The sequence below is a fragment of the Corvus kubaryi genome, unplaced genomic scaffold (assembly GCF_017639235.1).
Source record: "Corvus kubaryi isolate FWS band 111438036 unplaced genomic scaffold, C.kubaryi_AGA036_p1.0 74, whole genome shotgun sequence".
Classification (NCBI taxonomy): Eukaryota; Metazoa; Chordata; class Aves; order Passeriformes; family Corvidae; genus Corvus; species Corvus kubaryi.
This window is the reverse complement of record NW_024582061.1, coordinates 12,137,682-12,154,492: the sequence shown is the minus strand read 5'-3', so window position 1 is coordinate 12,154,492 and position 16,811 is coordinate 12,137,682. Positions and strand designations below refer to the sequence as shown.

General features: G+C 42.2%; 1 protein-coding gene across 1 annotated transcript in view; it reads right to left on the bottom strand.

Moving 5' to 3' along the window:
• Positions 1–16,811, bottom strand: part of CHST11 (carbohydrate sulfotransferase 11) — a 181,245-nt gene that overhangs the window by 156,688 nt on the left and 7,746 nt on the right. Inside the window, exon 2 of the mRNA XM_042050485.1 lies at positions 9,499–9,818. Coding sequence (XP_041906419.1) covers positions 9,499–9,727 — 229 coding nt within the window. The 5' untranslated portion in view covers positions 9,728–9,818. The remainder of the gene's footprint in view (positions 1–9,498; positions 9,819–16,811) is intronic.

Genomic DNA, 16,811 nt, shown 5'->3' with positions numbered 1-16,811 from the left:
AGGCGGGCCAGGCGGGGAGCCGGGGCGGAGCGCGCCCCCCCCTCGCCAAGGGGAGAGATGGTCCCGCCCGGCGGCGGCGGCGGCGGGCGGGGACGAGCCGGGCGGCCCCGAGGGGCCGCGGGGACGCGCCCCGGCCCCGAGTGGCCCCGGGCGTCCGGCAGCTGCCGTTCGAGCGGCCCCGCTGCCCGTGAACTTGACCACCTCTGGGTCACTCTCGCCCTCTTCAGGGGCTCGGGGTCCGACAGCCGCCGGCGGGCAGGAGCATCCGCCCCCGCCTGGCTCTGCCCCGCACCCCGTTTGTGGAGAGAAATTCTCTTCTCCCACTCTCGTGCGGTGCCTGTCACTCTGTGCTAACCCTAAATGCCTCCTACCAGGTCTTCCCTCGCTCCGGAGGTTATGCTACAGGCAGACCCTGCCGTCGTGTGTTGCCGGTGTCGGGTTGTCCCGGCCGGGAGCTGTTCATTTTATCATCGTTGCAAACACCAACTTCCAGGCGCACGGAGCCATCCCCGGGGCAAACAGTGCCACCTGGCCTGACAGAAATGAAAAAGGGTTCTTTTGTTTCTAAGCGCGAGACTTCTAAGTGTTCCGAATTAACTAACATTGCTCATTTGTCGGCGGAAAACAAAAGATCCGTGCCCCGCGGTCGGTCCGCCGAAGGTGGATCTACCTTTCGGGAGCCGAGAGCAGCACCAGGCGATGAGATACGAGCCCGTACGTGGGAGGAATGCAGAGGAGCTGCGAGCTACAGAACAAAAGGCATCTGCCGTGTCCAAGCCTGCATCGGGTTCGGGACGGCTGCGGCTGCTGGGGAGCCGGGGCTGTGAGCGACTGCGGCTCAGCTGAGTCCCGAGGTTTCCCAACGCGAACCACACGGCACAGCTCCCAAACTGGGACTGTCCCCTTCCTGTGAGCTACACAGGTGTTGAAAAGTACAGTGCTGAATGGAAATGTCTTCTTAACAATATACCGTTCATCTGTGTTCGGTGGTAACTGTTCTGTTTGTTCCCCGATGCGCCCAAATATCGCTTTGCTGTTAGTTTTCTTTTTGCTAAAGTGAAAATCATTATACTGATGCTGATACCATCTTCACGTGTAAAAGGATTTTTTCCCCTCGCGCTTCTGTCTGTTCTTCCGATGGGTTGGGGGAGGGGTCTTTAAAATGAAAATAGCTCTAAACAGTCTGAGTCCAAAGCTGGGAAGCAAGTGGAGTAAAACATATTTTAAGCTAAAAAAACCCCTCCCCTTCCATCCCCTCTCACCCTTGTCCCCTCCCCCCCCACAAAAGCCAAATCCCACAAACAAACAAACAGCCCCAAACAAAAGAAACAAGCAAACAAAACCTCAGTCAACAAACCCAGAAGGTATGAGTGTTCATTCCCGGTTAATCGTGACAGAAACATGCAAAGTCATCAGGGTTTTCCATTTCCACTTTGCAAAAGCCAAAGATTTTACCTCAAGGATAAAACAGTAATTAGTTAGACATTTGGAACAGAGTAGATTATTTAGGTTTGGCCTAAAGTTCCTTTTATTAGGAACAAATTCCATTGTTCATTAAAGAAGATTTTACACAGTATTTTGCCTACTTTCTGTGGATTTTCTCAATTTTTTTCTTCTAGCAGTTTTAATATGCAGTGACCATTTTCTAGTCTTCTTAATGTAAAGGAAGCTTTAAATTTGTTTTTCTTTTAAATCCAGACTGCAAACATAACAGAAAGGCATTCTGCAAAAAGCACTAGACAAGGAGAAGTATTTATATGTAATGCATCGAAGTGGTGGATCGTTAGGGCAGTCAGCAAAAGTCAACCAGAAGCAGAGCCTGGTATTTCAGCATTCCCTGTCAATACATGCTCTGCAGCACTACAGCAACTGCAGCACTTCAACAGAAAGAACTGGACTGTCTCCAGGAATCTGGATAAGACATCGAGGGATGAGGGCAAAAGCCTAGAACTCAATACTCGGCCAAGTGACACAAGAAGAGAAGTGCTTTGTGCTGTTAGAGAAGGTGGACGGTTTTTCAATGTGGCTTAACAATAGTTACTTTTTTTTTTTTTTGGTGAGCATCATCCTCTAATGGAGCGATGGAGAGTTTTAAAGCATTAAGATCAAAATCACCAGCTGTGTTGCCATTTACTTTTAAGAGTACTTTATGAAGCAATAGCATCATTATGGACATTGGTGATTATAAACTCAACAACCACCCAAATGCTTACAGCATCTCTGCAAATTTCCAACTATGACAACCTTCCTGGTGAGTCAGGACAATGAAATGCAGCAGCCTATTTTTGAGAGATTGAGACAGCCGGTTTTTGGTTTTCCTGCAGAAAAGAGCATAACTGAGGTAACATAAGGAAACACAGTTGTCTTCCCAGGTGGGTGCCAAGTTATAGAACAAGTACACGAACAGCTCAGGCACTTCTAAAGCATGCCTCTCACTGAGTGGAAACTTTAGCAGCTCCAGAGCAGCAGGGAGTCTGGATAGTACTGTGGGTGTGATCACCTACCATTCCCATGATAATAACCAGCATTCAGTATCTCTGAATAAAAATAGTCCTGTCATCCAAGAGATGTCTGGAAAGAAAGACTTAAGAGATTAAGATCCAGATGCCAGTGACATCAAAAGAAGTCCAGACAGGGTTTTATGGATTATTTTGTATAATAAAAAAGCTTCACAAAAAAAACCTTAACCAAACACAACCACCCACATGACTATTTATTGATAAAGCTCTAAAAATAGCAAAACTGCAGTTGAAAAACAGCATAGATGTAAATACAGCATGTAGTAAACTCAGGGTGCAATTTATAAAAAAAATGACAAGCAGGCTAATATTGAAGAGCATGTTGAAAGGTTAAACAGAATGCCATTAGAAAACAGAGGTATCTGTGAGAGACATATAGGGTCCGTGCAACTTTTCCTCTCTAAGGAAAGAATCTCAGAAACAATGTTGGTTTGTTTTGTACTGATTAGCTTCATCCTCTTAAAAACGGACAAATTTTTACAGAATGTCTAATGTTGTTGAAGAAATACACACAAGTTTTAGGCATGAAAGCTGCCTTCAGATCTGAAACAGAAACAACAAATTTCAGATTCTCTGTCTAACCTGAGACCATTGTGACTCCAATCCCATCACAACTCTTAACCACCATAGGGTGAAGTCACGTGGATGAGAAAATCTTCTGGATGTGTCTTCTGATTATATTCTGTGGGGATAGTTTTTAACTTCTCTGTCTAAAACAGCAGTATCATAAAGAGGCCTGGTCTTGGGCTTTGTCCCCCAAGGAAAAACCATATTGCTTTAATGATTCCAGCCAGTCAGTGGACATTTCATTTGACAAGCTGCCCTAAAATGTGCTGTCTGAAGGCAGGTAGTCAAATAAATACCCATGTTAATAGTCAGGCACACTCCTTACCTCAGCCTAAGATTGCCTGTCAGTCAAAAAGTGTTTGCAAAGATATTCTATTAATGTATGGTAACGTCTTTTAAGATACTGATTCTGAGCTCATTTTAAAAAGCATGTGAGAATCTCCCTAACCCAGCTGATTCCAGTGGAATTAGGACAAAGCTCATTTCCCTACACAGATTTCTGTCAGCAACTCTCCCTCTGCATGAATAAAAGGCCACCCACCTCCGGGAAGCCATCTCCACAGAGAATGGAAAGACAATCCTTTCTGGAGCTAAACAGCTGTCTTGCCCCCTTCTTCTTTCCTCCAAATAAGACCCCCCATGCACCTGTGAAGCTATCAGGAGAAGGAATATATGATGTATTTCAAGATTAAAATAGGACCTTCAAGCAAAATCTACAGTTGCTGTAAGACCATTGTAATATTAATTGTAAAGTTCTTAGTAAAAAGGCTTGGAGGAGATAGGAATAGAAGCAATTTTTTAAGCTTTGTTTTGAGGATGCAATTTCTAGAGGTGATGGATGTTTATACTTCTGCCCACTGCAATTAACAGCTGTAGTGGATCAAACCCAGTGGTTCAGCACTGTCCAGAACAACATCACCGGCTTCAGACGAAACATCAGTTTGCCCTGCAACAGGTAGCAGTGGTCAAGTCTGCCAAAGACTGGTGTTTGCTTGTGACATTTATTAGGTAGAGCTTGGCTTTTGTCCTGCAATGCAAATGGCTTCACTTGGGGAACACCCTCCCAAAAGTCAAATCCAAGAAAAATTCCAATGAATCCCGTCACAGCAGCTATAACCAGAGCAGCCTACACAAATTCCTGGGCAAAGCAGACATTAAAATATTTGCCAAATTCCAGTGAAGTTCAGCTCTCTTTTTTTTCGCCGTGTATATACTTCCTTTGCAGTTTCCCCCATTGCTAGTGAAGGACCCTTTTTATGGAGTGAAATATTGGAGAAAAACTTATCAATTGTAAGGGCCAAAGCAGCTGCAAGACAAGCAGAATCCCCTTGTTGAGTTCATTGCCTGTGTTAAAAGGCAACATTTAAATGGACAAGTATTTTCCCCAGCAATGGCAGTGCACCCTTAAGTCGCACTGAAATTCAGATGTCTTTGTCAACTGACCTTGGGCTATCATCTGAAGTGTGACTCAGAGCACAGAGAGGCTGAAATAAGAGGAATTACTGGCTTTTCATAGGGTTTCTCAACCCAATTCTATTCTCAGACACCAGGGATTACTCACGCTCTTCAGAACATATTGCTGGCATCCTGCTCTTCTGCTCATTAGACACAAGGGTGTCAGAATGAAAGCTGGTAGCCAGGAAGGCAGGATGTGGTGAGCAGAAGCAGCACAGCACCAGAACAGCACAAACTGCATATAATTTACAAAACACAAGCATGCTCCCTCCATTCACCCTGTAGCACTTTCCCAGCTACAGTTCAAGTGAGCTACTTTCAGGAGCAAATTGATTTGTCTCCAGGAGTTGGAGTGACGTATATGTTACTTGGGGGGAAAAATCCAGCTGAATAGGAATGAACACACAGACTTTAAAAACCCCCAAAAACATCTTTGCAGAAGACATGAAGAGGATCCTCTCTTCATATAGAATAAATTATTATTGAAGGGTTAGGGAACAGGGAAATATCTGCCCTATCCAAAAAGAAAAAGGAAACTGGAAAACCACTTACTCAGATTGTCAAGATTGTATTTTTTTTATAAAACCCATAATCATCTCCTGTGTTTGGGATTTTAAAAGTGCTTTAACGTGATTGTTTGGCTTTTCTGAAATAGTCTCTATTTCTGATTATGTAAATAAATTGCTGGTATTTTCTGTAAAGTAAATTTTCTGTAAATTTTTCTTTCAAAACCATTATTATTGTCTCTTCTAGGGTAGATCCATTTCACCAACTCTTATATTACATCCAGTTGGTGTCCAACTGGTCAAATGTCGATACATGGTTAGTCAACAGAAAAGAAAACACATTTACATGACAGAATTAATTTGCCCTGTTTTAGACATCTAAAGTGCAATGAGGTGAATCATGACCTGAAAGTGCCCATCGACTGAAAAGCTCCTGGATATCTGGCTCTGCTACAGACACCTATATTGTACAGATAAGTGAAACAAATCCCAACAGAGCCTTCTAAATCTTTTGTTTTTGAAGGAGATGCTGCCAAATCTCATATTTTCTGTGCTCCAATGTTCAGCTTGTATCCTGTTATCTTCTCACCTACATTACAGTCAAAAATAGGAGCCTCAATTTTCGTTGTACTTGACCATGTTAATTTCAGTAGAGGTTGTTTCAGGTCAATAATATATCCTCTTTTCCTAGAGTTTTTCTACCAAAAAAAAAAAAAACCAAAAAAACACCCAAAAACCAACCAACCAACCAAACCCAAAAACCCAAAACAAACCAAACAAAAAAACCCCCAAACCAAAAAAACCCAACAACCCCAACTAGATACAAATATAAATATTTTTCTTTATAAAATGTTTCCCAACAAAAGTGTTTACCCTATCTCAAAATTCCATACATTCATGCAAGATTTTAGTTTCTTATAATTATCAGAAAATGGTTTTTTCTTTTTGCCTTTATGCCAAAACTGAAGACAAACACATATACTCTTTGGATACCTGGAACTTGTTCAGAAGACCATTTTAAGTCAACAGATGCTGGAAAAATTCTTTGTTACTTTTCAGTAGTGAAATGAGTTCTATGCAATTTTTCATTCTAGTTTACATGTATAACTACTACATGTTCAAGTCACACACATATTTGATTTAATTGTGTGCTTAAAGTCTTTACGACTTACATGTGTTGAATAATTTCCAAAATCAACAGCAAGTCAACACCTTTAAGTGGAAAGTTCATACCTCTTATGTTGTTATGCTTTTCCTGTGTCTCATTCCTTTGACATTTGCACTAGGAGAAAAAATCCACTGAAGCCAGTAGAAGTAGGGATGTTAAAAAGAGATCCAAGGTTGCAAACAAGATGGGTTTTGTGCCCAAAGGACAACTGCACTACTAAAAATCAACATACTGAAGAGGAGAGGCAGCAATTCGTACTTACAAGTAGGATTTTTCTCAGTCTACACTACAGTGACCTTGGGCTTGAGAAGTGCTATGAGGTGCTTAACTGAAAAGCACTATGGGATTATAAGAAGCAGTTTAGAAACACATATAAAAGAAAAGCATTTTCTAGAGCTAATTAAATGCTACGTTTTTTCTCTTTCACCATCCCTTCTCAATTAAAAGTTGTGACTTCAGGGACTCTTTCTATTTAAAGGATGTCTAGGTGATATTACAGGAGAGGGAACAGAGATAATAAATCACACAGCAGCTGTTGAAATAATATTATCCGACCTGCAAAGACATTTTTCCAAATCACTTCACACATTCGTCACTCCACGAGTGTCACATCTGTGTAATGAGTTACTCCTTCCCTTTGCCCTCTGGTGTGACTCCCTATTCTTATGAACCACCCATGCTGGAGTTACAATTCCAACTGTGCTTTGAAGTGCTTGCAAAGGAGAACACGACTTAGCTCCAGCAAAGAGAATCTATAAACCCTGTTGAGAGGTGACTATGGAAAACCATGGCTGAAACAGTGAAGTATACCTTGGCCTAAGTGAGAGGAAAAGTTTGAGTTTACCCCTAGTTTAATCATATTAAGAAAAACTAACCCAATTAGAAAGGTTACCCAGTTCTGGTAATTTGATACATCTTCTTTCTGCAGTCTAGAAGGCAAAAAGGAATATTTATGTCACCTTTCTTCAGAACAGAAAGTTAACAATGTCTTCCAGAGCAACAGCAGCAGCTACAGTACATTATCTTGATCCATTCTGGTATGGTTTCAGATCTGATTTATGAAACATGAGCCATAATTCTATCACAGCTATGTCTTCCTGGAGATGAACTAGGGTAACATATCCGTATTGACTCTGTAACATCTGTCAAAGGCTGATGAGGAACAAATACCATTAAGCTGTCTGTCCAGCCCTGTACAGGAAGAAGAACGACCATTTTCTACATGTGATTCATCATAAAAAAACCCCACCACCAAACAGAACTGTTTTCTGGAGGCTTCATGGTGCCTCATTATTCTCTTGTAGTCAGTATTTAAGTAAAACAAACAGAGAATCCATATGCATAGTTTGGACTGCAGAAGTTTATGACTAATGACTTTCAAGTCTGCATTAGTTTCCTTTTCACTGGTCTCAAAATCAAATAATGTTGCAAATGCATCCTGAAAGGCACATTGTTTTTCCCCAAAAACATATAGCTAACCCTCAGAAGAAAGTTTTCTGTCAATGCCACTGCAAACTACACTCTTCCAATGACACAAAACAGACTTGAAATCACTTTATAAATAACAACTACTGGTATAGATTCCATTTGAATGACAGCACTTCAAACTCAGGCTATTGAAAAGTGAACTGATCTATTTCTACTGACAGAGTGCCCTTTCTGCAAATGGTGCCATACAATTGAGCTTTTGGCATTACTAGGGAGAGTGAGATTTTCTTAGGGAATGTCAGCCTGTGAAGTATGGAGAGCCCATTCTGTTGTCAGGGAGTTTGTGTCTCTGCACAGTGCCAACTGTTCATTCTCTCCAAGGCTGGTGACTTCTATTACCCTTGTGTTTGTCATTTACCAAATCAACTCTCTGTGTGGCCATATTGTAAGCAAGTGTAGCCGGTTAACCCTGGCCAGCTGCCGGACCTCCACCCAGCTGCTCTGTTATTCCCCCCCCTCAACAGGACAGGGGATAGAAAGGAAGATGGAAAAGCCCCTGGGTCGAGATGAAAACATGGAAATCAGTCACCAATTAATGTAAGAAGCAAAACAGACTAAGATTAATTTCATTTATAGCCCATTAGAAATAGACTAGTATGGTGAGAAAAACAAAGATAGAACTAAAAACCAAATTTAAAAAACCCCACAAAACTAACCAAAAGCCCCAAACCCAATAAAATAATAAAAAAACCCCCCTCACCTTCACCCCAAATCCCATTCCTCCCAGCTCAACTTCCCGACTCTTCTACCTCCCTCTCCCCCAAGCAGCACAGAGGGATGAGGAATGGGGTTTGTGGTCAGTCCATACAATAGTCACTCTCTGCCTGTCCTTCCTCCTCACACTGCTCCCCTGCTTCAGCATGGGGTCTTCCCCAGGCTGCAGTGTGGATATCTGCTCTGATATGGTCATCCAAGGGCTGCAGGGGGACAACCTGCCTCACTGCAGCCTTCTCCACGGGCTCTGGGGTAACCTCTGCTCCAGTGCCTGGAGCATCTCCTCCCCCTCCTTTTTCATGGACCTTGATGCCTGCAGGGCTGTTATTTTTTTTTTTCCTCATTCCTCTCTCAAAACAGCCACACGGCATGTTTTACCCTTTCTTAAACACATTTCCATTGAGGTGCCACCAGCTTCACTGATGGGCTCAGCTTTGGACAGCAGTGGGTTTGTTTTAGAGCCAGCTGTATCCAGCATGGGGCCAGCCCCTGGTCGCTACCAAAACCTGGACACAGAAGTCCAACACACTGAGGAAGTAGATATGATCTTCCTTTGTGTGTCTGGACTATAAACCTTCCTTCCCCTCCCTTTCCCGTATTACCACCAGTTTGTGAAGTAAAAAATTAAACAGACCTAGTTCAAACCACAGCGTGCTCGCCCACCATGTAACTGATGGGATTAAGGGGAAAAAAACCCCGAACAACAAAACATCTGTGATTCATTCTAAGGAGAATATAAACCATGACCAGAAAGCACTTTAGAGAAGTGGATTTCAGCAGTGTGTGCACAGCTTGGATACACATTAACACAACTTTTACCGAAATGAGATTTGAGGCTTTACAGAACCGAACAGTAGCATTCTGTGCCACTGGCACAAATCCCAGGCTGGAGGCTGGAGAACCACACCATCCCTTCCTCCAGAAGGTCTCAGCAGTAGCGGTAGTGCTTCTGCTGATCCTCAGGCTGGCTGCTTCCCTGCAGAGCTCCTCCCTTTGAAGACCAACCACCAGTTTCTTCTATCACCAAAGGCAGAGAGCCCTCCTTAAGACATACAAGCCATTATGGTAAAAATGTACTCACAGCTCCTCAAGTGCAGGCAGGCACCGCTGTGTTTCTGAGGGCTGCTGGTCTCAGAGGCTTTCATCCTCAGGGAGAAGGGAATATCCTGGAGCATGCCAGGAGATTGCCTTTCCTCTTCGGGTAGCAAGCAAGGGTACAGCAGCAAGCAAGGGCTTGTGACAGCACTTCTCTTCACTGCACTTTTGGGGACACTGAGAGAAGTTCCCTTGTAAGAAGGTCTTCTCTCCATTCCACAGAAGAGATTTCCCTAAAATACCTGAAACTCTGTTGCTTTGATGTTATATAACCCACTAGTTTCAGACTGTCCAGAAGGTACAGAGCTGAGGGAAGAAAAGAAAAACAGGTCATTTCTTTAGTAACTAAGTTCAGTGGCAGGGGCTGCCTTTAACTTTATCTTTGCAGTTGTGCTTTTTGTTACTTTATTTATAAATTTATGTTAATTTTGTAACTACATGTGTCACAATGCTAGCTGCAGGTGCCAAACCCACATGTATTAAAGCAAATATCAAGTAGCTTTGCAGTTAGGGCAGGGAAAAATAAATCAAAACTAAATTCTCTCTCAAGGGACCCGATCATCCTGCCAGTTTAAGTTGTAACACACACCTGATGAAATGATTGTGCCTCAAATTAGGCCTTCTAATTTGTGTATAAAACTAGGTCACAAAGCTTATTTCCTCTTTCCTTCACTGCTCCTATACAAGTTAGTGCACCATACTACACAGAGAAAGAAATATGCTGAAGGGTAGAACTTTGTAGATGGCCCTTCAGCATATCTACACAGTGTGTTAAAAGTACAGCTTGCAGCCAACATGAAAACTGAATCAAAACAGAGGTGCTCTTTGAATCTGTTACTGTTATGCTGCTCACTAACCATAACACTATCAGTGTGGTAATGTCACCTCCTCCTTTTTTGTATTTAATTTTCCCACTCATGTCACCAGCATCCAAAAAATCTTCAGGGCTATTTTTTCAAGTGTTTCTCAGCCCCTTGAGTCATGCAGGCAGTTTCCAGACTGGAATTTGTAAGCTAACTTAATTATTGTTGCCACTAGTTTGCAAAATGTCAATTACAATATACAGTAGCCACAGTAGCTTTCTGTTTTCTTCCCCTCCAGGTAAAAAAAAAAAAGGATTAAAAAAGAATCGAAAAATATCTAAAGTAACCTGTACTTCTTTAAAAGAATTCTACTGTAAACTGGGAGATAAAACATTTGTCACACATGCTGACAAAGCCCCACAGCCTAAGTCTCTTATCACTCAAACATCCAGACAAACAAGTGATGGTTTTATTCCCCCAACAGATGTTCCAGCTGCTCAGGTTAGCAGAATACACACTTCCATCACTGCCCAACAGCAGCAGACTCGAGCTCTTGAAAGTCACCATCTGACACCAGGAACAAAAGGTCAAACCATAGTCTAGACAGAAGCTGTAAACTGGGATGCTCAAAAGTCACCAGTCTGACAGACTGAAAAAAGAGACGAGCAGGGTTTTTTTCAACAGATTATGCGCATAATAGGTATCTTATCAAACATATCTTGCTCAGATTTTTAGCTCAAACTACAGACTGCATAACTTTATAGTTGGTTATAGCTTATCCATAAAGTAACACAGTTTTCTCTATTTTTCAGGAAGGTACTCAATCATCTAATGTTAGAAAAGCAGATCCAAAAGCACAAGTCAAACACACCATAGATATATCTTTACGGAGATGGGATCAACTCAACTGAAGTTACTAGAATAGTTCCAGAGATTCATTTAGCTCTAGGATTAAATTCACTCTTCTGTCTGGAAACATCACATTGAAAAGCCATGGCAAAACAGAGAACTAAGCTATACAACTGTTGCACTTCCATTCTTTTTCTTTCCCAACCCATCGCAATACTGCTAGTGTTATCTCAACATCAGCTAGTACAGGCACCCCAGTCAGATCCTTGGTACATTATATTTGACCTCCTCAGGGCCCAGATTCCACCCCACCTGCTTTATAGCTCCCTCATAGAGTAGCAATCTGAAAGTGATGAATGAAAAATGCAGCAAAACATGCAGGATTTACACTCAGCTTGTGCCTCATTATGTTTTCAACTTGCTAAGTTCTGCCGTGGTGTCATGGAGCGCAGTTGAACACCTGCATTTTGCTACACAGCTCTAATATGCATGCAGCTCCTGTGCCCCCTGCCTACCCTGATTTCCCCTGCTTTTGGCAATTAACACCAGGAGATTAACAATTGGCTCCAGGACAATTGACTCTGGAGGCAATTAGCCTCTTACAGGCACCTCACTGGCTGCCAATTTCATAGAGGTGAGAGGTGCAGGGGCTATTAATGAAATGCATCAGGAAGAAATAACTGAGCTGTCGGTTAGTCTTGGGCCTCATCCATAATTCTGCTTAAAAACAAATGCTGTAATTCTACATCCCATGTGAATCACAGAAGGCTTAAGTGAAGTCACCTTAGATGGACAGCTTTCTTTTGCCACAAACAAGGGATTCATTGGATGCTCCCATTATGGTAACATCCATTTTAAACTTTTCCTGCTTTATAAAAATTAAATGGTAGTGAAATGATATTACAAGGACATGTCTATGCCAGTTGGAGTCATACCATTCCTGTCTGACTTCTAAAACACTGATTAGACACATCTTTCTTGCCAGTCTCATGTATAGAAAGAGATATCTCTGCAGATGAGTGCTGTTTGCAATACTGTGGTCAGTTTGTAACCAAATCCAAAAATATATGAGCAGTTCCAGAGGCAGAAATACATGAGCTGTTTCAGAAGCAGATGGTCTACTTGAGCCATTTAAACAGCAAAAAAATATGCAAGTTTTTTTGATTTTACTTTTTGGTTTTTGGTTTTTTTACTATTTTTAATACACTATAAGCTCAGTTCAGCAATCCTTAACTATGTGAAATCTTACTTGTGTTGGTAAGAGTTATGTGGATATATATCCTTTGAGAATAAAGAACATGGCTTCCAGGTTTTTACTGTTCAAAGTGCAAAGAAATACACTTCATTCAGCAAATCCTCACGTTAGAAAAACAGGTAATGTACAAGTAACACAATGCTGCCACAGCTGTATGTCAGAAGCTTCTCTGAAGAAAATCTGTGAAAGAAATTAGATGTTTTAACTCCACTGAGGAATCTTCCTATTCTCAGGGGACAGAGATGCTCAAGACTGATGAGGAATAGAGTGCTGAGCCATCCTCAGAGAGTGCTGCAGGAGAGGCTGGCATCTTGCCTCTTGTCCCTTTCCATGACTTTATTTCATGGCCATGACCACTGGAGACCCCACAGTGAAGCCGCTGGCCTTTGTAGCCCCCAAAGGGGGACTCCAGGAGCAGGCTAAGTTCCCTTTGTTGAACTCAGAGAACAACTCCCTCATCTGCACTTCCATAGACATGTATTTAGGCTCCTCCCTGCACAGAATCCTGGACCTGCTGACAAACAAATTAGGGAAGGAAGGTCACCTTGGACTGAATTAAGAGTAAGAGCTGCCAGAGGAATTCCTACGAGCAGCACCAAACAGTTTAAAGAATCTAAACCACCTTTACGAAGAGCAGTAGCAATTCTGGTTCTTCCTGCTAGCTGCAGCACAAGGGGCAGCAGGATGGTCTGGCTGAAGGACTTCCCCCGTGCAGCAAGCAAAACAGACAGAATTTAAACAGTTTGAACACACCTTGCAGGAGAGGATGCACAGTTAAGGCTGCACTTATTTATCCTATGCTTGAGTCTGTTTCCAGGAGTTCATTGCCTGCAATTTCACTTTTTCCCATTCTAAAAACATCTCTTAGCTTGTATAATCCTCCTTCAAAAGGTATTTTCCTGTTAACAAATTCAAACTAATGCTCTAGAGGCCAACAAAAAGCAGTCTCTTAGTGCAGGTGGGCTTTTTAAAAGGTGCTGAGCATTTTATTTGAGAATTGAAGAGGGAGAAACAGTCACATAAAAATTAAATTACACCTATTTGATACCAGTCATCATTTTATTGCACATAAAACCTGAAAAGCAAAACATTTAAACTCTTCTATATTTTCGAGTCTTGTAAAATATTGTATTTAGCATAAAATATATTCTCAACCAAAATATTAATCTACCAGTTACCCTAGACAGAAGGCAAATAAGTGTCAGTTTAATGTCTCCCATCTCAGTTTAAAACCTGTCAGCTACAAAGAGAAGGAAGTGAAGTCAGAATCTCCATCTGCACTTTGGGCTGGATCTTCTGCCAAGATCACAAGCAACGGATGTACCTGGGTCTGGTACCTGATTGGGACAGAGAGCAAGAACTGAAACCACAGTGCCAGTGCCCTCAGATGAAACTGGATTGCCCGCACCACAGAGGGAATACAGATGCCCTCCATGGCTTGATTTCTCTTCCCTGGTATTGCCTGTGAAATGGACACTGGGGAGCACAGTATAGGGTGGAGTTGCACACAGGTATAAGAGGAGTGGAGAAAAGGGACAGTGTGGTTGATGCTAAGGTGCTCATCTACAAGATAAGAGAGACAGCCATTACCACTCTTCAACAGAATTAATCCCCTCTAGGAAGGTGTTTGGGAGGCCTCCTCCATTCACCTAGGAACATACCCACGATTCACACTCCTCTATACAGCCTAGAATGTCAGAATTTCAAGGCCAGACACAGAGCTGGAAGGAAGCCTGACAACACAGGGAATGGCAAACATTCCCCAGAAAACTACAGAGTCTTAAAACTCAGCAGTGTCTGAAGGGAGGATCCCTACAGACCTGAGAGAAACTGAGGGTAAAGTCCATGGAAAACCCGTATTCCTATGGAAACTGATACAGGTACTCATTATCTGATAAAAAGCATAACATAACACACTAATTCCACCTGTTCCAAGCTGGCTCCCTCTGCAGAAGACCATCTAGAAGAAGAGAGTTGGACATGTCCTTTTCTAGCATGCAGAGCTCCAAGACAAGAGTGCTACAAAGGAATAACAGCTACACTTCAATGTGTGCTGGTATTCCAGCACATCTGTGACAGACTGTTTCAGAACAGGAGCAAAAAAGCAGTGACTGAGAAATAGGGGAAAAAAATCATGATTTGGATAGTTTCAAAGCTCTTCAATCCAACCAAAAGTAAAAAACTTCTGCAGGGCGTCCAGCATGTGTGAACAGAGCAGGATGCCTCTCATAATAGAAAAACGTAGCTGCGCATTTTTATACCCAGGAATCAGTATAATGCCTGACTGCCTCACAATAAAAGTCATATCAGAAGCTTAATGGAGTGGGGCAGGGGAAAGCCTTTGAATTTGACCCTAGCCAGAACAGGATTAAGACTTAAAGGCCACATATGTGGCTGAAAAGCACAATACTGATGCATACAGCTTTGGTAAAACAAATAGTCAGAAGAGCTTTGAAGAGCTATTGCTGCCAGTAGAGACCAACTTCTGTCTTCCAACAAGCATATTAACCTTTTGAAACTCTGATCCAGGTGCCTCATCATCTCTGTGATAATTCTCTCTCTCACTGTTCGTGTGCACATTATGCTCACACTATTCCATTCGCCAGCCAGGTCACAGGGCACCGCTGCTCTGAGCTCATTTATGGTTTGATTTCACACACCCTTCATCCATTTTTTTCAGTCTTAAGAAAGCTCAGTTCCTGCACAGAGGCCAGATTTTTTTTCAAAAGCGCTTAAGCTCCCAGAGTCTCTTCTTGTTCTCAATGGGAGATGAACCCCTTAGAAAATGTCAAATCTCCATTTAGAGCGTGCAGCTCTGTTGGAAATCCAACCCTTGGCGTTTCGGAGAGCATTACATGCCCATGTGCTATGTCCATGGCAATCGTTTTGCAGCTGAAAAGGAGTCCAGCACTATACAACTGCATTCTTGATGAGTGGTCTGCAGCTGGACAAAGCATGCTCCCTTTTATCAGCTAAAAAGAGTGCAAGCTAGATACCTCTCAAGAGTGCAATTAACCTTCGTATTTAGATAAGAAATCTTAGGTATTTTGTGGTTGTTAGTACACTAATGCCTGCACAATCTCTTGATTACATTTATCCCCATGTCACCCCTATGGGGTGGTGTTATCACCTCTGTCTTGCTGATAAGGAGCTGAGACAGGGAGATGGATTAAGTTAAATCACCCAAGATGCACAAAAAATCTTCTTTGAAACTGCCAGCTAAGCCAGTATTCTTCTCAGGGCTCGCCAGTTGATGTGGACTCTTTAACACAGAGTAACTGCGAAATGCTGAAATTACTGATTTATATTCCAGAATTAAAACCCCCCACCCCTCTGACTTCATTTGATTATTTTAAAGGATATACCGATAGCTAGTGCCAAGAATTACTCCTGCATTCTAGAAGGGATCCTGATACTAGACATTAATACAGAAACCTGTAGGCAGATGGAGAACTGCAGTATGGATCTCTGAGAAACCTCCAACAACCTTTAGTTTAATACTGCAAAGCTGCTGCATTCCTTTATACAGCATATCAGTAGGAAAATCCATTGTAAAAAAAAAATATTGTTTTGTAGAATTGCTAAGGAGAGGGGCTTTTTTGTTTAATTTTTTGTTTGGTTTTTTTTTTTGCCATAATGCCTTTTGGGTGTTACCACCTATGGGTGTTAGTCCTATGAACCCTTACACCCCTTTGCACCCCAACGAACAAAGGTGCTCACAAGTATTTCTCAAAGAGATTCTTCTTCCATGTAAAATACTTACAGAATTGGGTTCTTCAAGACTAGACACCATCATTTGTGAATTGGGTAATAGTAATGGATTTTTTCCCTTTGTGTGAATGAAGCAAGCTGATATTAGAAGGACCTTAATAAATCTTACTGTCTTCTCCAGAAAACCTTTGAGACCTAACTTATTTAAGTGCTCAGCTCCTTTCAAAACTTTCTACACCTACCTTCATCTTTTCCTTACTTTGTCCCCCTGGAGCCAGAACCTACCATGCTCTAAGGGCATGTCATTGCCGTAGGGCTTCCTGATCTACCAGAGGTATATTCCTTCAAGAGTCCTTGTCACTGAGACCTGACCCTGGAAGTGCTGTTGCACAGCTGAAATCATGCAAAAGCACTTGCCCATTCCACTCTCACTACTCTGTTTCAAAGGCCATTTCCTTCCTCCTTCCTCATGAGCTGGGAACATACCACACATGCTTGTGAGAGTGACTGTAATCCTTCAGGACTGCAGTTTGCTCACAGCAGATTACTTGTCTACAAAGAATTTTCTCACCTGGGTCACCTCTTTAAAGGGATTTTCTCCAGCCTGGGTTTGTAATGTTTCTGTGGAACAGTTACTACATCGCTATTCACCAGCATGAAATCCATGCTCCATATGAGTTC